This window comes from Cryphonectria parasitica (genome assembly GCF_011745365.1).
Source record: "Cryphonectria parasitica EP155 unplaced genomic scaffold M406scaffold_1, whole genome shotgun sequence".
Lineage (NCBI taxonomy): Eukaryota > Fungi > Ascomycota > Sordariomycetes > Diaporthales > Cryphonectriaceae > Cryphonectria > Cryphonectria parasitica.
This window is the reverse complement of record NW_024468909.1, coordinates 2,871,502-2,893,150: the sequence shown is the minus strand read 5'-3', so window position 1 is coordinate 2,893,150 and position 21,649 is coordinate 2,871,502. Positions and strand designations below refer to the sequence as shown.

General features: G+C 54.2%; 5 protein-coding genes across 5 annotated transcripts; 1 reads left to right on the top strand and 4 right to left on the bottom strand.

The window, feature by feature from the left end:
* Positions 1-1,131: 1,131 nt before the first annotated feature.
* On the bottom strand, positions 1,132-2,688 carry M406DRAFT_246348 (alpha/beta-hydrolase; the record flags this gene model as incomplete). Its single annotated transcript, XM_040916404.1, has 4 exons — positions 1,132-1,895; positions 1,988-2,060; positions 2,215-2,465; positions 2,562-2,688. 4 exons carry the CDS (start codon positions 2,686-2,688, stop codon positions 1,132-1,134), a joined length of 1,215 nt encoding a protein of 404 aa, XP_040781183.1.
* A 785-nt stretch (positions 2,689-3,473) lies between these two features.
* M406DRAFT_325674 (actin-like ATPase domain-containing protein) lies at positions 3,474-5,517 on the bottom strand (the record flags this gene model as incomplete). Its single annotated transcript, XM_040920012.1, has 3 exons — positions 3,474-4,787; positions 4,849-5,303; positions 5,463-5,517. The coding sequence occupies 3 exons, from the start codon at positions 5,515-5,517 to the stop codon at positions 3,474-3,476; spliced, it is 1,824 nt and encodes a 607-aa protein (XP_040781182.1).
* Positions 5,518-6,511: 994 nt separating this feature from the next.
* Positions 6,512-7,813, bottom strand: M406DRAFT_335934 (uncharacterized protein; the record flags this gene model as incomplete). Its single annotated transcript, XM_040921084.1, has 2 exons — positions 6,512-7,125; positions 7,270-7,813. 2 exons carry the CDS (start codon positions 7,811-7,813, stop codon positions 6,512-6,514), a joined length of 1,158 nt encoding a protein of 385 aa, XP_040781181.1.
* A 1,847-nt stretch (positions 7,814-9,660) lies between these two features.
* M406DRAFT_33757 (uncharacterized protein) lies at positions 9,661-10,866 on the top strand (the record flags this gene model as incomplete). Its single annotated transcript, XM_040921268.1, has 1 exon — positions 9,661-10,866. One exon carries the CDS (start codon positions 9,661-9,663, stop codon positions 10,864-10,866), a length of 1,206 nt encoding a protein of 401 aa, XP_040781180.1.
* A 58-nt stretch (positions 10,867-10,924) lies between these two features.
* On the bottom strand, positions 10,925-11,551 carry M406DRAFT_245702 (uncharacterized protein; the record flags this gene model as incomplete). The annotated part of the gene is made up of 1 exon (XM_040916348.1): positions 10,925-11,551. One exon carries the CDS (start codon positions 11,549-11,551, stop codon positions 10,925-10,927), a length of 627 nt encoding a protein of 208 aa, XP_040781179.1.
* Positions 11,552-21,649: the final 10,098 nt, after the last annotated feature.

The window sequence follows — 21,649 nt, the reverse complement described above, 5'->3', positions numbered from 1 at the left end:
TGGGCTTGCGGCGGCTGAACACTGGAGCCCTCCTGTGAAGGGGGGGGGGGGTTTGCATGTGCACGGTACGCAAGCTCCTGTCCCGTGGGACACCCCGTCCTTATATGCACGTTACGGACCAGGCTGACCATCGCAGGGCCTCCAAAACCAGGCCGTGCCTGTCTACAGGTAAGGGTGCCTTTGGTGGCGCGCTTACCCTCATCGGGCAAAGGTCCCCTTCCCTCATCGTCCCTGCTTTGGACCGGCCGTTTTTCTAGAGATCTGCATCAAATTCTCGCTGCTCGATTATTTTTCTGACGACAAGGCTTTGTCTCTCTCTCTATGGCTGCACTGTCCCTCCCCACGATGCACACACCTCAAAGGACCAGGACTCGTCGCGAGAGGCCGCGATGAAAATACTAAATCATGAGCAGAAGCACACGTGGATTTCGTGGACAAGTGTCGCGACCGTCCATCCGCTTCCGGTCTCACTACGGCTTGTGGTAGCCAATACAGTATCCTTTGCGCAGCCCCTACCATCTGCTGCCGTCAGTTGGCTCCTCTGGTCTTTCTAGCATTCCCTCGCACCATCGTACGCTACTTCCTCATGATGGCTCATGGTGAAGGTGAGCGATTTACGCCATGCCTTGAGGTTTGTTTGCAAGGGCGATGCCAAGGCAGAACGCGTAGCTCACGTAGGCAGTACACGGAATTACAGCACATCAACAGTCTTCCAGAACAAGTTTCTGTGTTGAACTTTGACCCTACTTTCATTCAGTACGCGATGCCACATCGGGCGCATTCCAACTTTGTTGGCAGAAACAAGGCAGGCAGACAAAACTGAGGGCACGCTCTGACTCGAGCAGAGCCTACCAAGCCAGTACCTACCATTTCCCATCCAGTGTCACATACATACATACCCACACACACGCACGCACGCATACACAAAGACTTCAGAGAGTATGACCGTCATGAATGATGATACAAGAAGAGCAATCAACTTTCCAGAGGCGGTTCACAGCAGCCACGAAGAAGCCGAGCACACCACTCTGGTTCCCTTGTGGTTCTGCTTCGCCGAATGACGGAATAAAAAAATTACTTGATCTAATCTGACATGACAGCTGCCTGCTGCTGCAATCCACAGAAGTCTGTCTATGGACTCCCGGGCCTGATGAGCCTCTTCATCTCACCGACAATGCTCCTCAGACCTTTCAGCCTCTGCTCTGTCGAGTCGCCCAGGAACAGCGAGGCCACAGGCCAGGCGTGAATACCGGCTTCTTGCGCCTGGACCGACACATCTGTACCAGCCTTCTGCAGTACCTGGACCAGCTTCTCTATCTCTGGGGCGAACACCTCTTCCTTTCCGTACACGATCAAGGTGCCTCTCGAGGGGCTCGCGTCCTTCCACCATCTCACATCCTTGCAGTTGCCGGGCGACGCCAACGGGTCAGCGATTAACTCGGGACCACCTGCGTACTGGGATGCGTACAGCTGCAACGCGTCTGCATCAAGGAAGTCACTGCTGTTGTTTTGATAGAGAGGAGAGTGAAGCGTCGGCCACGGCGAGATGAGCGCGGCCATACCGGGCTTCTCGAGATGCCTGGAGGCTCCAGGCAGCGGCCTCCCCTTTTCGACCAGCTTTGGGTTCGCGAGATGCAATAACAGGCTGAGTATCAACGTCCCTCCGGCCGAGTCGCCCGCAACACAGACCCGAGATGGATCGCCGGCAAAGCTGAGGACATGTTCGTATCCTGTGACGATCTCGTCCAGCTGCGTCGGGAAACACGAATCCGGCACGAGGGTATAGTCGATCCCAAAAACGGCAGGGTTTCTGTACCCAGAGTCCCTCATGAGGCTGAGCCAGCTCAGAAGAAACTCGAGGTAGAAGTAAGCAGAGCCCATGCTGAAGCCGCCACCTAGAGAAGAAAAAAAGAAGAACTTTAGTAAATTGAAAGAAGGCACGGGTGAGGACTGGAGAAGAGGGCTCCATTTTGTATCTTTTCTTTACCGTGGGCGTAGTAGAGGACAATATCGGCCTTTTTGGCCGGGTCGGCAACAGCCCAGATGCCCTTGATCTTTCTCTGAAGAGCAGAGAGGCTGGTCAGCTTGCTATACAGGTAGACAGTTCCGACTCAATATATGCATATGTATATACATATATTTATATTTGTGAAAATTAGCAGGTAGAGAAGCATGAAGCAGGGAAATAAACTTCATGCTGCTAACATCACTCACATCTTGATACTCTCGCCAGTGCACCGGCGACCTCAGGTACCCATGGCGCAATAACCGCCAGCGCAACCAAGGCAGCGCAACCTTCTTCCCGAAAAACACCCGTCCGACCTTGGGGTTGATGTTGGCAAATGCATACCTCACACACCTCACGACAAAATCCTCAAAGGCAGAAGCCTGGCGCACAAAAGCAGGCTGCTGTGGGGTGGGGAGTAGGTAGTGTCCTATAATAAAGGTGATGGGTAGTTGGATGACTGTTGTGAGATGATAGGCGCGTTAGCTTTTATTCCTGTTTCTCTCCTTTCTCGTGTATTTTGGGTTGAAGAGGGGGGTTGGGGGTTTGGTAGTACCTAGGAATGGCAGTACTTCTAGTATGACCCTCAGGGTCTGCAGAATGCCGACGTCAAGGAGGAGCTGTGGTGCTAGGAAGATGACGAAGACCAGGCAGTCGAGGTAGGAAACTGGGCCGAGAATCATGTTTGCCCCTCCCCTTCCTCACAGCCCCAGTTGGGTGAAGAGAACAAGAAAGATAAGGCAAAGAAGAAAAAATAGCTGCTCTGAGGTGTCTGTCTGCCTTGCTATTGGAATTGAAACCCTTACATCAGATTTGTTTGATGTGAGCCTTAGAGAGTTAAGGATCACGAGTGAGTCAATGGAGGAGAAAAACAGAGTGATGAATTGGGAAATTAATGGCATGTGAAAAGAAGGAAAGAAAAGCAGGGGTCCGAGGGAGGAGGAAGGAGAGAGACAGAAGAGAGGGATCTCCATGGGTGTGGTGACGTAGTATAGGGGAGATCTACAAGCGCGTACCTGTCAGGTTAGATACATTCTTCATTAACTCTCTGCCTGGGCTATCAACTAGCATTACTCCCACAGCTGCACAATCTTGTTTGATCTTTCTTCTTCTTCTCCCTCTTTCTACCTTCTTCTTTCTCTTCATGGTGTATATAGCAGTGAGTATTTTGGGCTTGTAAAGGCTGCAGCAAGTACTGAAGCAGGTTGCATGCTCAAGTCGAGAGAAAATATACCACGGATGCTACACCAAGATACTCGGTCCTGTAGGAAAGCGACAGTTGATTGTGAGACAAGAAGAGGGTGTGGAATACAGTGAATCAAAAGAGACAGAAGAAGGAGGGGGGGAAAGTCTATAACAAACTCCTTTCAAGTATTCTAGCATGACTATATACTTTCCTTCTCTCCCGACTGCCTCAAAATCCAGAACTGCTTTCTGTTTAAATGAACGTCTCAATTTCTCGCTCTGTTCAGTTATGCGCCACCTTCAAGATCCTCTCCTCCATCTCTCCAAAGGCACCCAGCACATCCCCATACCTCTCAAATGTCCCCTTCTTGTACCCATCATCAACCCTCTCGATAGCCCCCTCCTCCTTCCACCGCTTCCCAATCAGCTCATCAAACGTCTCGCCCTTGTCCACGTCGCGCTCCATCGCCCAGAGCGCCTTGTAGGCCCCGCCCAGCGCGCAGGCGTTCCCGCCCACGTCGAGCTTGTACACGCCCTCGGCAGACCCCAGCACGTCGCCCATGACGCGCGCGATGGCAGGGTTGAGGCTGCCGCCGCCGACGAGGTAGATGCGCCGCGGCTGGGCGGGGAGCAGCTGTGTTGTTGTTGTCCCCGTCGTCGTCGCGCCCTCGCCCTCGCCCTTTTGCTCGTGCGGGTGCACCAGGCTCTGCGAGCGCAGGCGCATCGAGAGGGCCTGAGACTCGACGATGATGCGGGCGTCCTCTTCTGCTGTCCACTTCGTGCTGGACTCCTGCAGACCCGTGCCATCCGCGGGGTTGCATTCGTACCGCCATGTCCCGGCCTTGATGTTGGGCACGATCTCGGGCAGGTAAAAATACAACCCCAGCTTTGCTTTATCTTTGGCCGCGTCCCGCACGTCCAGCGGCGGCGTGTTGAGCACCGCCCTGTTGAAGTTGGCCCACCTATCCTTGTCCTCCTTGGCAACGGGCGGCGGCAGCGCGTCCCTGACTTTCTCGCGCGCCAGGCCGCCGTTCTTATAGCACAGCATAAACATGTACTGGCCCTGGGTGCACGGGTGGTTCATGAAGTGGTACGCCGGGTCGGGCTTGTAGGTGGGCGTGATCATGAGGAACGTGCTGCTCGTGCCCAGGCTGACGATGGCGTCGAGCGGGCGCAATGGTAACGCCAGGATGGTGCCTGGGTTGTCGCCCGTAAAGGGGGCCACCTGGCACGCGGGCGAGAAGCCGTAGCGCTGGACATAGTATGGGGAGATGGCGCCCATGCTGCCGCCGCCGTCTTGCCGGACCTCGCCGAGCTTGGCGCGCAGGGCGGGGACGTCGTCGCGCGAGCCCGCCGTGAGCTCGAGGAGGTCCTCGTTCCAGGTGTTGAACGGGATGTCCCAGAGGTTCATGCCCGTGACGTCGCTGATGTCGAGGGGCGCAATGGAGCCCAGCAGGACAGAAGCGAGCCAGGAGGAGACGAGGGAGATGCGGGAGGTGGCGGCGTACATCTTGGGGAGCTTCTTGCGCAGCCGGAGGATCTGAGGGCCGGTGAATCTCTGTGGACACACGCACGCACGCACATTTGTTAGCAATTGCTGTCGTCAAGTGGCCATGATGCAGTTAGTTGTTAAGAAGATGAGGGAGAGGGGCACTCACATGGTGCGCCGCACTCCCTGTGACCTCAGCCAGCCTCTTATTGCTCCCCAGCGCAGCATCAAACTCATCACACTGGCTCTGCGTTGAATGATCCTGCCAGTTAGGACCATAGGGATGACTAAACGCCTTCTCCAGCTGCTCTTTGAGCCCCTTCTTCTCATCATCACCCTTCAAACCTGCCAGCAAGGCCTCCGCCTCATGCCCCCAGAACACGCTCCCGTGCTGCTGGCATGCACCACTGATGCCCCTCACGCGGTGCAGCGGCGCCTTCTTCTCTTGCAGGCGCGACAGCACGAGGTCAACGGCCTCGAGCCACATGGCCACCGGCGCGAACACCTCCCCCTCAGCGTCGTTGACGAGGACGCCCTTGGTCAGGCCATACTGGGCGCCAAAGTCTGCGTCGAAGTCGACCTTGGCCTCGGACAGGACGTGCAGGTCGGACTGAATCACGATGGCTAAGTTGAAGGAGTGGTGGGAGGGAGGCAGTCAGTATGGTCAAAGTCTGGCTGACAGCCTAGGAGCAAGAAAAGAAAAAGAAAAAGAAAATTCATTATGGAATGATGGTGGGAGGGATGACGAGAAGAAGAAGGAACGCGGACAACTGAGTGACTAACCTTTGAGCTGCTGGGTCGACAGGTCGAAACCCAGATATAGCGGGCCGTCACTCATTTTTCTGATTTTTCCTTCTTGCAATAATTTGTATGTATAATGTGTAGTGTTTTTGAATCTTATCAAGTTTTACCTCTGTGAAGGCTGGGAAATAATAAAAAGAACAAAAAAGATGAAAATGTCTCGATTCTGGAATGCTGCCAGTGAGTGATGTCAGAAGGGTCCCGGGGTCCAATTTCCAGGGGACGTCAGACGTGGGGCAGCTTGACTCTCTCCCTTCTGTCCACGACAATCGCGGGGCACCACTTTATTTATCGTCCCTGCGCTGGCTGCGGGAAAAAAAGAAACAGAGGTCGACAATCAGCCTCGTCGTGGTCGCGCGGCTCCCGGCTAAAATGCACGTAACCCCCTGGATGGTTTTGATCAAAACTACCGCACCAATCACAACAGGTTGGTACCTGAACATGCAATGTTGGACAACGCAATCCTTCTTCTATTTCTCGTACTGTATTCTCGTACGAGACTGCGACTTCTGTCTTATCGTCGCCAATGTGCCGACACAACCCGTGACAGCCAAGGTGAGTTCTCGCGTGATCATCATGATCAAAATGGACAGATAGTTTGCTGTCCTTGGCCGCAATCGCGGTATACCTTCTGACGAGATAAAGACTGGAAGTTACAGGGGGGGGGGAAGGAAAAGGAAAACACCATAACAAATCGAAGTGGGCCTCTCTTCACGATCGTCAAAAGGTCTGCATAAGGTCTATGAGCAGATAGTCAAGACTGCCACCCCTTTCCGTCTCCCAAACGCCGCCCAATGTAGTTTCAGTCCTGCAGTGCGTATTTACGCCTTCCGTTTCCACCAATTTGTACAATACAGTTCGAAAAAACCTTTCAGCCAACATTGCGCGCTCTCTCTTCTCTCTCTCTCTCTCTCTCTCTCTCTCTCTCTCTCTCTCTCTCTTTCTTTCTTTCTCTCTCTCTTGCCATGATTCATTAAATCCAGAACAGGGGGGGTATCTTGTTTCTGTGAGGCAGGCAGGCTTGTGTGAACTCAGTCGTGCTTGTTGTGATGGATGCCATTCCCATTGCTGTGTTCCTCTTCCTCCGGCTCGGGGCTAGACTGAGGGCTCACGCTGCCGGGAATGAACTCGTCAAACTTGGCACCCTGAGCCGCTGCCTCCTTGGGCACAAACCGGACGCGGACCTTGCGTACACCACGGACCTTGGCTCCGATCTGGGTGCGGATGGCGCTCTCGACCTCGCGCACGTCCTCGACAGTCCAGCCGCCGGGAACAGCAAGCTCGACATCGATCAGATAGTTCTGGCCCGACTTAATACCCGACACGTCGCGCAGCTCCACCTCGTGACCCTGGCTGATGTTCTCGATGCTCTTCTGCGCCTGTCGCCGAACGGACTTTTTAACCTCGTCGTCGATGGTGCGATCCGCCAGCTCGTAGAGCGAGGAGAGGGTATTGCCCCAGCCACCTTTGATGACCAGGAAGGAGATGAGGAGACCACCGACGGGATCGAGCCAGGTGGCATCCTTGAGGACGTTGGCGCCCACGATGATCAGCATGGTGACGATGCCGGTCCAGCTGTCGACGCGGTGGTGGATAGCATTCGAGGCGAGGACCTGTGACTTGCGCTCCTTGGCAACCTTCATAGCTGTAGATTAGGGGGTCATTCGTTAGCCTACAGCAGCTCTCTTCTCTCTTTTCTGTCACGGGTACCTCGGGAATTGTTTTTTTTCTTTCTTTTTTTTCTTTTTCTTTTTCAGGTTTCTAGTTTCCCCAAAGTGTCCAGACTTACTCGCATGGTAGAGCCATTCCTTGATCAGCACCGTGCCGGCGGCCAGCCAAGCAGCATGAATGCTAGGCCCCATCGATAGCGCACCGTGCGCATGCCCGTGGCCGTGGTGAAGCAGCTCGTGGGCGGCGGCAGGATCCATCATGAAGTGCGCATAGAGCGACTCCAGACTGCTCATGCCCATAAAGATGCCGCCAGCAAGCAACATGCCCGAGACGCCCAGCGAGCCCAGACTCTCGACCTTGCCGAACCCCGACGGATATCTATCGGTGGGTGGTCGCAGGCTGAAGGAAACGGTCGCAAGGGTCAGGACATCGGAGGCGAGATCGGTCAGGGAGTGCCAGGCGTCGGCAATCATGGACTGGGAATTGAAGATGTAGCCGCCAATGAACTTGGCCACAGCCATGCCCAGGTTGGAGTACAGGCCAATGCGGGTGATGCGCACACCGGCATCATTCTTGTTCTGAGAGGTGAGGTAGACATTGTCGTTGGGATGATGGTGATGGTGATGGCCACCATGGGTACGGGTCTGGGTGGCAGTAGCCATGACTGCAGACAGCCAATTGGGTCGCAGTCGTCTGTGGGGGCTATGTTGGTGTGTAGATGAGGAGGGTAGGAGGAATAATGGCTGGGAGATTGGCGACGGTCTTGTACTTGAAGAGGTGCCAGTCGACAAAGGAGTGGAGGTGGAGGAGGAGGAGGAGGGAGGGCCAGACAGGGGGGCGGAGGTCTGGTAGACGCGTGTCTGAGGTAGGTGAGGTTGCAACAGCCGATGAGGATTAGGTGTCCTTACGGTGTTTCGGAAGGATGCCCAGGGCCAGGTCGAGGTGATGGAGGCACAGGTTGGTGGTGCCAAAGGAGGGGCCGGGCTGTGCCTGAGCCTGAGCCTGAATCTGAGTTGTGCGCCTACATACCTGCTGCTGCTGCTGCTGTTGTTGTTGCACTGTGACAGGTTGTGGGCGGTCGGGGCAGAGGGGATGCACGACCTCCTCAGGGACGAGGAGGTGGAGGAGAAGGAGGGGCTGATAGGAGGCATCAATTGAGACCTCGACAAGGGAATGGTACTGTACAGACTAGAACGAGAACAGAACAAGACAATGGAAATTTAAAAAGACCAGACCAGACCAGGGTACAAGGGAGTGAGCGGGAGAAAGAGGAAAGGATGAACCGAAACGACGGGAAGGTGGGTGTGTAGGCACAATGCAGGGCGAGGTGTTGTGCTGTGGGTAATGCAAGTGCAGGAACAAGCTTGGAGCAGGCTTGGAGGTACTTTGGTGAGTCAAGAAATTAGAGTGGAAGGACTGGTAAATCCCAGCCTAAACACAAATGCATAGTGAAATTGAGGTGTGAAAACTATGGCCTGCTAAAAAAAAGTTTACTGCTTGTTGCATCATGCCAAGCATTACAGGCCGCCGTTGAGCTGGGGAAGAGCTAATGCATAGCCTACCCTGCTGCCCCTGGAAGGGTTCCTTTAATTCTCTCTTTTTCTTTCTCTTGTTTGTCAGCAGGGTTTACTATGCTGCCTGTACACTGAATGAATGAATGTACTATCTATGTATGCCAACATGGTACCGAGTAATTCCTCGATATCTCTTTCGAACCTTCCAAACATATCTACTTAAGGTTATTTAGAAGCATTTCTTTTATGTTATGCTGCTGAAAAGGAAAGAAAAGAAAAAACTTATAGAAGACAGATACACAAATCGACACAGTGCAGACTGTACTTTTGCAAACATGTCACATGCCAAGAGAACCCTCCTGAACTCTATGTCACCTCTTTCAGCCCATCAACAGGGGGGGGCAGCTACCACTGAGCTTCAATAGATTAGTATACATATAGTATGTAGTATTCACTGTATTAGTAGTACTACTTTACTTGCTGTACCATAGTAGATACATAGTGCTACGAAGTGTATAGTGGTACGTAGTATGTGCTATCAGATAAAAAGCCACAATTAGCAGTGGGGCGTCGGGAAATGGGGGAAGGCTTGATGGTCCGGACAGGGGCTTGCTGTAGCTAATTGTCACTTAGGCAATGAGTCGCAGCATGGCTAATGATGACGACAACCACTTGCCAATTCCAGCACCACCACCATCGTGAGACTTCCAGACTTCCGAACCCGGTGTACTCCCACCACACTCCCGGCGCCCAACACAACCCTGAATCGCCGTCTCTCATTTCCTCTTGCATTGCATTGCCTTGCATTGCATAGCATAGCATAGCACAGCACAGCAACAGCAGCAACCGCCAAGACCCCCCTCCCGTGGCTCCTCCTGGACCAACCAGCAAGCACACTTGGCCAGCCTCGCGTACGTGGAGGCTTGCGTACCCCGTCATATAAGCTTGACAGGGTTGCAGCTCTGGTTCTGGACCAGAAAAGGCCACCACTCATGATGAAGAAAGCTCTCCTCCGTATCCCGTATACAGAAAAGTTTTCACCGCCGACAGTTCTTCCTGCCTCAGCGGGCACACTGTCCGGTGCCGTCAGCGCACTTCACGAGTTCCTCACCTCGCCGATCCCCGTCAGGAAAGGCCTGTCCGACTCTACGCTCGTCCTCTCTGGCGCCGGGCTATCAGTCGCGTCGGGCCTGGCTGACTACAGAGGCGATAACGGCACGTACCGTCTCAATAAGACCTACAGACCCATCTACTATCACGAATTTCTCTCCTCTCACGAGGCCAGGAAGCGTTACTGGGCACGGTCATTCCTGGGATGGACCACGCTCCACAAGGCGCGGCCCAATGCGGGTCACTATGCGGTGCGGGACCTGGCACGATACGGCAAGGTGAAGAGGGTCATCACGCAAAACGTCGACTCGTTTCACCCAATAGCACACCCTGAAATTCCTACGCTTGAGCTACATGGCTATCTGCGGAACCTGGTGTGTACCTCCTGCCGTCGCGAGTTTCCACGCGATCTCTTCCAGGAGGAGCTCGCACGGCTCAATCCTGCCTGGGCTTCATTCCTGCAAGAGGTGATCGCATCGGGTGCGCTGGACACCGAGAACCCTGAGGAGAGGACGGCAAAGGGGATCAGGACGAATCCCGATGGTGATGTCGATCTGCCAGATGCCCCATACACAACGTTCAGATATCCGGCCTGTCAGAGCTGTCTGACAGCCCCCCCGCCAGCGCCAGATGGGTCGCAGCAGAAGGTCGAGGTTGACCTGGATGGAGCGTGGAAGTCGACGAGTACCGGCGGCATCCTGAAACCTGCTGTCATCATGTTTGGTGAGAGCATCCCTGCCCAGGTCAAGGTGGCGGCGGAACAAGCGGTCGATGAAGCCGGCAGGATGCTCATTCTGGCAACCTCCCTCGCGACATACTCGGCATGGAGGCTGGTCAAACGAGCCAAGGATCGAGGGGTGTCCATAGCCATCGTGAACATGGGCGGTGTGAGAGGGGAGGAGGCCTTCGTGGCCGACCTACATGCCGGGCAGGGCGGGGCCGAGGGAGTGAGGATAGATATGTCCACAGAGCACCTGCTCCCAGAGCTGGTCAATTCGTTGCGGCGATCATCTCCTGAGCCTCACATCGCAGACGAGGCGGCACGTCTTGAAGATCAGGGAAGTGGTGTGTTCAAAGACTTTCTGTCATGATGACTCCTCGCCCTCCAATCTTGCACAGATAGAACAAAAGGCGTAGCGACCAATATTTTCAGAAAAAATATGCCGTGCGCCCCTTCGATGGCTCTTGTGCAACAGGCGTTTCTCTCGTAGGCGCTGCGTCCATTACGGACTTGGGAACGGCCACGGCCTTCGTGATGGCGGGTGATGATGCCTCGTTCGCCTTGCCCTTGTCTTGTTTCTTCTCCTTCTTCAGGGCGCCATCTTTCTCAATTTCCTCCAGCACTTCCTCCCACGCAGCCTCTGTCTCTGGGTCGCCCGTGCCCAGTATCTTCTCGACATCCACATCCTCACCATTCTGGATCCGTTCCACAACCTCCCTCAACAGGCCAATGCGCACATCGGAACGACGCACGAACGCATCAAAGTTCTTCCGCAGGGAGATCATCTGGATCGACATGGAGCCAATCAGCAGAAATATGACGATGAAGAATGTCGCTGGATTCCATTCCTTGGAGAGCCAGGATTTCTTGGGCGCATTGGGGCTCGATGGATGGCGGTTCTCGCGTCGGAGAGGTTTCGGCACGAGGGACTTCCAGAAGGAGACTTCGGCGATGCGCGGGACCGTGGAGAGGGTGCGCTTGTTGGGCAGGATGAATCGGGTCGTGGATGGTGGCCTCAGAGAGCCTCGTGGGCGGACTATTTGCCGTATTGCCATGCGATCCATTGCGGCTTTGGTAGTGGTGGTGTTGTTGGTTCTTTAGAGGGGTCAGGCAATGAAGTGGTTGAAAGTTTTAAGGTTTAGCAGGTCTATAGTAGGTTGCCCAGAATTTCGAGGCCTTGCAGGGGGGGTCCTCGGCGTTACCCGGTCAACCAGCGTGCAGCGTCCCCCAGCCGTTGACTTCCCGTCACCAAAAGCTTGAACAGCGCGCATACCAAAGCAGCAGCATCTTCAACATTGAGCGCATCGCCTTCAGATTATATCCCTCTTAGAACACGTTTTGGATCCCTTTGAGTTCTCTTGCACAATCTTCTTGGTCATGATATGATTTAAAGATCCTTCGCATTCCGCCTCTTAATGCTTTCCCCCCTTCTTACATGGCTTCCCTCCAAGACCAAGCAGCTACCGCAAAGGCAGCAGTTGCTTCGACCGCGACCTGCACGCCTGCAACAACAGTCCTGTTGAAGACCCTTCTGCTTCCAGACGCTTCAGATGCCAGCTCTAAGCCTACGAAAGACGCCACAACATCGAAAACGGCCCGAGCATCCACAAAAATAAAGCAGAATGGAACAACACCAAGAACGGGCGGCAAGCGGGCGACAGGAGGGGAAAAACCAGAACTTTCAGCAAAAGAGAAGGCTTTACTGGCAACACATGTCATTAACGCGACGTTGAAGTCCCTCGGCGATGCTGCCAGAGCCCAGGTACCACCGACGCCACGGAGGGCGGCAACTGCAGAGGACGATGTGACGAAGACGCCGGCCCGGAGGCGCATCCGACGATCGAACTCGGCGCCCATGACCCCGATGCGACCGCGTGATCTTAACACAGTATCTACATCGCCCGAGGTCACCAAGAAGTCTGCGAGACCCGCGAAGCCTGTCCCGAACGCCTCGACCGGCTGCTTGTCCACCGTCGAGTGTGCCCGTGTTGCTTTCTCTGCACTGCGATATCTAGAGGGCGGGGGCAAGATCAACCTCTCGAATCTGCAGCTCGAAGCCGGCTTGTCGTCCCTTGTCGGAAAGCTCATCAGCTTGGGGCTGACGGAACATGCCGTGAAGGAGCTCCGGGTCCTGAAGAGAAGGCTGACTGAGCTGTCCGGGACCGAAAAGAAGGCTGCCAAGGCTTCCCCGAGTGTGCTGAGCCTGGCAGAGATTTTGGATTTTGGAAATGTCAACGCTTCTGGACAAATATTACCTCTAGTCATTGCAACACAAATGCAGGTGCTCAGGATTCTGTCCAATCTGAACCGGCCGATGGACATCGAGGCTGCCCTGCCGTTCCTCCGAGGGACTAATAAAGCATCACCGGTCAATCTACTGCTCCTGTCAGCGGAGACGAGTGAGGCAGAGAAACTGAAAGCAGCACGTCAGCTGGAAACGACCTCGCAGCTGTTCCTAGCCCTTGTGCCAAGTATATCAACGACAGAAGACGACGCAGCTTTGGAGCCCAGGCTCAGTATCCCACCTGTCTCTGCACTTGAGCTCCAGACGATCGCCCTTCAGACCCGACTCCACTGGTGGAAACTGGCGGGTCACAAGGCAGAGGTGGACAAGGACATCCTTTCGCCGCTCTCAAAATGCATTGCGGCCTGCGCTCGCCGCACTGGAACAGGGGGGGCTGCGCTCTATAAAACTTGCCTCGCCGCCTTCAACAACACTTTCGACGAAATCTGTCGGCATAATCTTCAACCTTCCAAGTCTTTGAAGTCACCACTGTCTAGCATATATCAAATATTGGGAAAATTGGCGCAGGACTCGGGACAACATAGTGAAGCGATGGCATGGGCAGAGAAAAACAGCCAGATGATGAACCGGGCTCGAGATTCGGCAGCCAAATGCTTCTCGATATCAGCACTGCTACTGGCCCAACGACTACATGTGATTTGGAGGCAACCGTCGTCTCAGGACGCCTTGCTGAAGGAGGTGCTTGACGGTCTCCAGGGGCCCCTTCGAGGTGACAGTGCCGAGCTGGATGAGCTACTTGAGAGCCTGGTCCTGGTGCGCAAGTCAGCCACGCATGTCTTGGTTGGGAACCTAAGAGACGACGAAGGCAGGAAATACCACCCAGAAAAAGTTGTTTGTGAAGCGCTGGAGGCCTTGATCCTTCAGTTGCCGAGATTCTGCCTCCGGTGGTTGGGAAAACGACCGTCTTCAGCCGATAAAACCAAGGAGGTCTTACGATATGAGCAACGCCGTGCTGTACTGGGCGGTTCAGCTTCCCCAGTGCTGGACTCCGCATTGATGGTGGCCAAGACCATCATCGATGAGAAGCGGTCTACCTGGGATAAGCTGGATGCGCCCTTGCAAGACTGTCTGAACCTTCTCGACAGCCTTGACGGCCACGTATCCGCCGACCCTGCAGATCAATACTACGCCAAAGTTTCGCATCTTTACTACATGCAGCATTCCAGCTTTATTGCTGTAGAACCCAGACCGACAAAGAACGGAACGACTTTCGCTTATGCACTGAAGGCTCTGCGCCGTTCGATTGATTGCGTCAAAGACCGCCCTAAAAAGGAGAGAGAAAAGGCCCAAGTAAACTACAAACTCGAGCGGATGAGTGAGCTGTACAAAGACTTGGGAAAACCTGAACACGCCCTGGCATCTTTGCAGACTCTGAGAGGACTCCATATCGAGGACGGCGCTCTGACATCCGTCACCCACGCCCTGGAGACCTTACCGCCTCGGAAAGCGTGGGCGGTGGATCACGACGTCGAATCACTGGCTTGGTCAATTCGATGCATCACCCGACTGGAGAGGGTCCATATCGACTGGACTCTGTACTTGGAAGATCCGGAACGTCTCGCTGCCCTTGAATTTGGATTCGAATGCGCTGTCTCGAAGAAGGGAACATACCTCGGCCTTTCGGATCCCACCGTCGAGAATCTCCTAGAACTTTGTCCTGCAGAGCAATTTCCAGTGCGCAGGCTGAGGATCCTATTACGATTGTTGATCGCAAATATCGGAAACGAGCCACAACTCAGATTGATCCAAGAACAAGTCGAGGCTGCCGCTTCTATCAGTGATGAGGTGGATCTGGGGAAAGATGCTGGCCTGAAAGCCTCTGTGGCACATATGAAGGCGCTGTCAGCATCAACGATCGCGCTCGCCCGTCCGACGCCGGACTACGAACAGTTGGAGAAGTCCATCTCGGCCTGGCGGACTATCATCGACAGCTCTAAGGATTCAATAGACCTTGCCCAACGGATTGATGATGTTGCAGGACTACAAGAACATTTACAATCTATTGCAGACGCTGCGCGGCTTTCGAATCACAATACCCTACTGTTGGAGACCTTGCAACTAGCAGCTGATTTTGGAGCCCAGTCGATGGAGACAGACACTGCTCTCAACCTGCAAATTTCCGCTGCACTGGCTTTGCAGCTCACAAATCTGGGACAGTCTGCAAAGGCCGCTGCCATTTTCCAGCAAGCTCTGCAGCCCTCCCATCCGACGCGACCACGGCCGAACGAAGAGATGGTGCGCTTCTTGCTATTCCATGCTGAGTACTTCATCGAGATCGGCAATATCGAAAAGGCAGACGAGCTCCTCCACCAAGCAAAGGAGGCTGGCTCGGCGATAGATCTCTCCAGCCGCTCAAGAGTGCACAAAATGATGATGGCTCATGCATCCCTACTATGGTCTGCTGTGGCTCTTGGTCGAGGAGACGCACCATGTGCTCTGACCCATGCAAGAAATGCCAGTCGCGTCCTCTTCCAGGAGTGGGCCCGACTGGAACAACTCACGCAGGATAAGCTAGACAATTCTATGGAAGAGTCTGCTTCGAAGTTGGACGTCAGCTTGTCCGAGGCGGCGGTGGAGAGCAAGAGCAAGGCCGAGCCACCAAGAATTTCTGGCCCAGAGGCCTGGAAGCTAGCATATCCAGTGCTGAGAGGCCTTTTGTTCTTGTCGAATACCTATGCACATCTTGGGATGTACCAGGAGACGGTCTATTACGCCGAGCAAGCGCAGAAGGTGGCGGAAGTTGCTGACGCAAAAGCATATCTCGCTGAATGCAATGTCTGGTTGTCCTTGATCTTTGCCAGAGCAAATAAGTTCGAAGACGCACTGCAATCAGCGAGCAAAGTCGAGGCCACACTTGATCGCTCCGAATTCTCCGGCAAACTCGTCAGTCTCTGTTGTCAACTCAGCACAATCTATCGCGAAGCTAGAGACTTCGAGTCTGAGGAGAGCATGCTTGAGACTGCTGGGATTATGGTCAAGAGAATGGAGGGTGTTGATAAATGCACCAAGGAGGTTACTGCCGACTTACCAAATGTCGTCGCCATCCAGAAGAAAGCGAGCAATTTGCCCGTCAGGGAGAAGCCCGCACCGGCCTCTCGCAGAGCCCGAGCTCCAGTCCCCACCAGAGGACCAGTCTCCAGGGCCGCGCCAAAGAAGAGTGTTGCGACGAGCCTACCATCAACCACAGCTGACACGAAGGCTGAGGATGCAGATGCACACCTGATGTCCATCAGAGCCTCTGTATTGGTTGAGAAGGCAACTTCCAAGGTTCATAAGAACGATTGGGCCGGGGCGTGGCAGCTCCTGCAGGAGGCTCGCCATTCTTCCAGCCTTACATCCCACCTGTTGTCAGAACTGGTCACAACAGCAAAATCTTTGTTGGGACAGAGTATGGACCAGATGTCAAAGGACGCTGTCTGTTCTGTGATCCAAGAATCGCCATTATCATTCCCATCCGTTGGCGTCCTCAATTCCGACAAAGTCGATCGCTTCTCGCTTATCAAAGCCTCTCCTGTCCGAGCTCTGGCTGCGTCTCCGAACGCCCGAGACCCAGCCAAATCAGTTTCGCAGAGCTACCTCGAGAATTTGCGGGAGGCTCGAGGATACCTTTTGGAGGCACACGCTTTGGCCTCCACCATGGGCGACGGCAGACAGGTTCATGGGATATTGTGTACACTACAGACTGTAGTGATTCTCCTTTCGGCCGCGTCGTCTGTGTCTCGAAAAGCTGGTGTTCTCGGCCATCCAGGCTATGCGACCTGCTCCGTGGAGATGGGTCGAAATCTGACCTGGAGAAGAGAGGTCAAAGCGCTCCTGTCTGAGAAGAGTTCTGGGAGAGCTGGCTTGGAGTGGCCTGAAGAGATTAGGTCGTCGGAGATGAGACGGATGAGCTTGAGTCCTGTGGTTGACATGACCAAATTCCAGCGAGAATTCATCGACATCATCCCTCAGGAGTGGAGTGCCATCTCCATCTCCCTCAGCGACAATAAGCACGACCTATGCATTTCGAAATTACAGGCTGGTCAGAGCCCGTTCGTCATCCGATTGCCACTGGAGCGTGCGGCCGCGCATGATGCCGACAACCAGGTCTTCAACTTCCACGAAGGCCGCACGAAGCTCCTCGACATCATCAAGCGCGCAAATGCAACTTGCCATGACAAACGCGACTTCTCGGTCAAAGGCGCCAAAACAGCATGGTGGGCTGAGCGGCAGGCCTTGGATGTGGAGCTGAAAGAGCTGCTGGAGAAGATCGAATCGGACTGGCTGGGTGGATTCAAGGGGATCTTCTCTCAGCATCAGAGGCATCCCGAGCTTGTGTCCAAGTTCCATACGAGCTTTCAGAACATTCTCGACAAACACTTGCCATCACGCCGCCATGTCCGGGGAAAGAAGACCACCAAGCCGGCAGTATCCAAGGTTGCTCTCGACACGAGGATTCTCGAGCTTTTCATCGGGCTCGGAGATGCTTCTAGTGAAGAGTGTGATTTCGACGAAATGCTGAACGACTTGCTTTACTTTGTCGTCGACATACTGCAATTCAACGGAGAACGCAACGCTTACGACGAGATTGACTTCGACACGATGGTGGTGGAGACCCTGGACGCTCTTCACTCATACCATGCAGATGCGAAGAGCCTGGGCACAGCGGGTGCGAGAAGCCACACAATTCTTATTCTGGACAAAACCCTGCACACATTCCCGTGGGAGTCTATGCCCTGCCTCCAGGGTCTCGCTGTATCTCGAGTTCCCTCTCTGGCCTGCCTCAGAAGGCTCATCCTCGAGCAAAAATCATCCTCCTGTGACGACAAGAATGGCCATCATGTCTCTGTCAATGACGGCACCTACATACTGAACCCCAGTGGCGACCTCAAGACTACGCAGGCAGCTTTCGAGGCCCCCTTGGCCTCATCCCTAAACTCCTCTTGGAAGAGCATTCAGAGAAAGGCACCAACGGAAGCGGAGTTTGAGACAGCTCTCTCTTCTTCTGACATTGTCCTCTACATGGGTCACGGCGGAGGCGCACAGTATATTCGCAACCGCCAAATCCGTCGCCTTGACAAATGCCGCGCGACGACGCTGCTCATGGGGTGCAGCTCTGCGTCGCTGACGAATGTGGGTGACTTTGAGGTCTACGGGTTGGTCTGGAGCTATATGCTCGCAGGGTGCCCTGCCGTCGTGGGCACACTGTGGGACGTCACGGACAAGGACATCGACGTGTACACGGGCAGGCTGTATGAGGAGTGGGGGCTGGTGAAGAAGGGAACCTTCCAGGCCCACCTCGAGAGGCAGGCTGGCAAGGCTGCCGCTGCGGAGGAGGCGGCTAATACTGCTGCTGCGGGTGGCAACAGCAAGAGGGCGCGGTCAGCATCGCGCAAGAGAGGTCCGCCGCCGCCTAGCCAGTTGGACGAGGAGGGTGGGTCGAGTGGTGAGCTTGTTTGCGAATACGGCGCTGCGTCCTTGCCAGAGGCTGTGGCTCTGGCGAGAAACTCGGGGGTCTGCAAGTTCAAATATCTAAATGCGGGCGCTGTTTGTGTCTACGGGATTCCTGTGTATGTCGATCGGGGCAGCGAGCGTGGTGATGAATGAGATGTTGGGCGAGGGGGAGGCGGGCGGATGCGACTTGGATACTCCTGCATCCAAGCGAGGGGTTTCTAGATGTTCCATGTACGCGTGCGGTTGCGGTCATACATGGAGTGGATTGGGAGAACACGAGGCATCCATAGGAGGCTGCCTAAATCTGTGCCAAGGTGACACCTTGGAGGAAGGGAAGACGGTGCCTTGGTGAGACTTGGATGACAACCATGAAGCCAGCATAGCCTGCGAGTTTGGGGTTCTGTTTACTGGGAGAGGATATCCACTCTACAAGATTCCTCCTCATCCTTGTTTCTCCTTTTCTTCTTCTTTTCTGGCCCTTTTTTTTTTTTTTTTTCTGTTTTTTCTGTGTTATTGCATAGCATGTTGGACTCTCGGGCGTTGGTTAGCGGTCTTTGTCTTGCATCACTTGGTACAATGGGGGAAGAAGAAGAAGAAGAAGAAAAAATCTCAAATCGATTCTGTCTGTCCTGCACGCCCTACTTGACTTGGTCCTTGCTACTTCGACGAAAATGAGTGATCACTAAAACGGGAGAAGGTCTCGGTGGGCCCGTGAGGGCCAGACAGAGGGTCATGCGAGACCCGTCATGGTCATCCCAGATTCGGAATCGAGCCGAGCCTTGAGAGAGGGGAGGGGGAAGAGGTGATGGGTGGATTGATCACACTGGCCGTTTATAGTGTGGGAAGGTGGAGGAGGAATAGAGAGAAAGAAGAAATCGAGGGAGGGAAAAGGAAAGAGGGGGGGGAGAAAGGTTGGGGGGGGGGCAGCCTGCTCGTCATCGTCATCGTCCAGGCTGAGACCAGGCTGTGTTCAAGCTAGTTACCTTATTCTTTGCACAAGATACACCCACCCGCTCGTGCCGTTGCTCAGGCGATCGATGGCTCGATCCATCATCGCGATGATAATCACCGTGTACTCAAGTCCTGCAATCCTTCGTTCTCGCCTCTACTCAAGCGAGCCCTTGGACCATTTCTGGCTTCCCTTCCCCTTCGATCATATTGGTGTGGGGGGGGGGGAGGGGGGGAGGTTAGTTCTGAACTGTTTTGAAAGGGTTGTTTGTTGTGGAGGAAGAGGATGTCGTGCTCACTGACCACCAGACTTTGGCCTGATCCAGTGCTGCTTTCCTCGGACCGTCTCTTGGTGATACTGGTTGTGGGCACTGTAGCAAGTGATCTACGCCCCTTTTCTGGTTATTTACTGCACTGTATTTGTGCCCCTTCAAAAAAAAAAAAAAAAATGATTCGCACAGGCACGGCCCTCGGCCAGTCACCAGCTCTGGCTCCCGGCATGAATAGACCCTCGACAGCCCTCCCAGCTCAGGCTATGGCGCACAAGAGTCACATGTCTACATACAAGGCGTCAGGAAGGCAAAATATTATGCAGCAAGCCGTTGGAAGGGGAAGGGGAGGGAGATGTCGTGCAGGAAGAAGGGCCAGTGGACAAGAGTCATGCTTTGTGCCAAGGTGGGAAAGAATAGTAAATTCTTGTAGAACGGTGATGGCTGTTGGTTGGGGAATTTCTGCGCGGACAGCACGCACCTGATTCATGACTACCTATTTGACGATGTATGTCTTGATCAGTCCAGAACGCAGGATAAAATTCGCTCCTTCCAAATGACTCGAAGGTACATGGCAAAAACAGTTCCTTTTCTCTTTCTTCAATTTGTTGGTGGCCTTCACAAAGTGACAGAACTTGAGTCAGGCTCTGATGAGCTGGCATCATTCGTGCCCAGCAGCACCTCGTTGTGTCTTTGCGTAACCCGGCTCGGCCCAGTGGGAAACTGCAGGCCTTGCCGTCGCACTGCCGAGAAATCACATGGGTGCCTCTGATATCCTGCCTTTTGGGGAAACCTGCCGGTAGCCAAGCCTGGCCCTTGAGAGCCCTCTCTGAAATGCAGGAGCAAGCAAAGTGAGGCTGGCAAGGTTGCGCGACAGGAGGGCTCTCCAAGGACACACAAAACACACCTTCTTTCCAAGGTATAGGCGTGTAACAGAACAGGCGGGAATTCGCAGCCTTTTCTGAGAGCTGTCGAGAGTCTTGTTTGGATGGCAAACGAGTGCGTTTGGGTTTTGGAACCCAACGCTGTACTGGGAAGGCGCGGGACATTTAGGCATCGTCTTCTTTTTGAATTCTGTGGGAGATTTCATGTAAGCTTCTTCCAGTCAAACATTCCCTATCATGGACTGGATAGAGTCTTATCCACGGTCAGAAACGGCAAGAAGTTGGACCAAAGGAAGAAGAAAAAGAAAGAAAAAAAGGCCCTTCCGGTGGCTGTTCTGGCTCTCATGGCCAACACCTTGAAGATGATTTCCCATACAGAGTATACGACCCGTCCCACGTCTCATTTTTCTTCCCTTGTCCCGTCTTGTACGAAGACGCGTGTGCCCTGCAAGCACTGTAGCACAAAGTCGTCGACCACTCACAGGGCTGCAAGATAGAAGGGAAACAAGGTACTCGGCGCCCCAAGGAGTGCGCAGCAAATAATCATTTGGGTCCCTCCCAGGTAGTGCAACCTCGTCAGGCCTCGCTCTGGCCCACAGCAGCGCCGCAAGACCCTGGCAACCCATCCGGGCACATACATACAGCTGGCTTGGTCACCACCAAAGCTCGGTTGATGACTCTGGCTGTACAATGTGAGAGGTCAGGCTGTTGTCAGGCTGACGCGGTGCGACAGAAGACACAGAAGCATCCATCCATCCATTTTATGGGGCTCAGCATGCTCGCAAGCCTTGCCCCCTTCCCTTTCCACACAGTCGTTCCTCTTCTTCCCCCAACGTAACATGGTCTCAGCTACTGCGTGTTTTGAGCAGAATATGGCCCCTGCACCTGTGCCGATGAGTGCATCCCATGTGTTGGGGGAGGAGCATGCTGCTGTGTGGTGTCCACGCCATGGGAAGGCAGAGAAGAGAGAGAAGGGAGGGAACTCTCAAAATGCAGTTCGCCTTTTCTTTTTACGCTTCTTGGGGGGGACGGGATGGACTAGACTTGGCTTTATGCAGTCTGTATGTCCTGTTGTCGTCGAAGCGGTATGACGGAAGCCGAGTGGCGTTGATGGGTTTTGGGGGGGGGGGGGACAGAAAAACAATCTCCTTCAGGTGTTCTTGGAGGCGGACTCCGTTCCTCGTCTGCGTTGAGTGGGCAGGGAAGATGTGTGTATTTTTCTGAGTAACAGGACATGCTTTTTGTTTCTTTTCCCCCCCTTCCTTCCTTCTCCTTTTTCTCACGGCAAAAACAACGATAGACCGACGTCAGCGA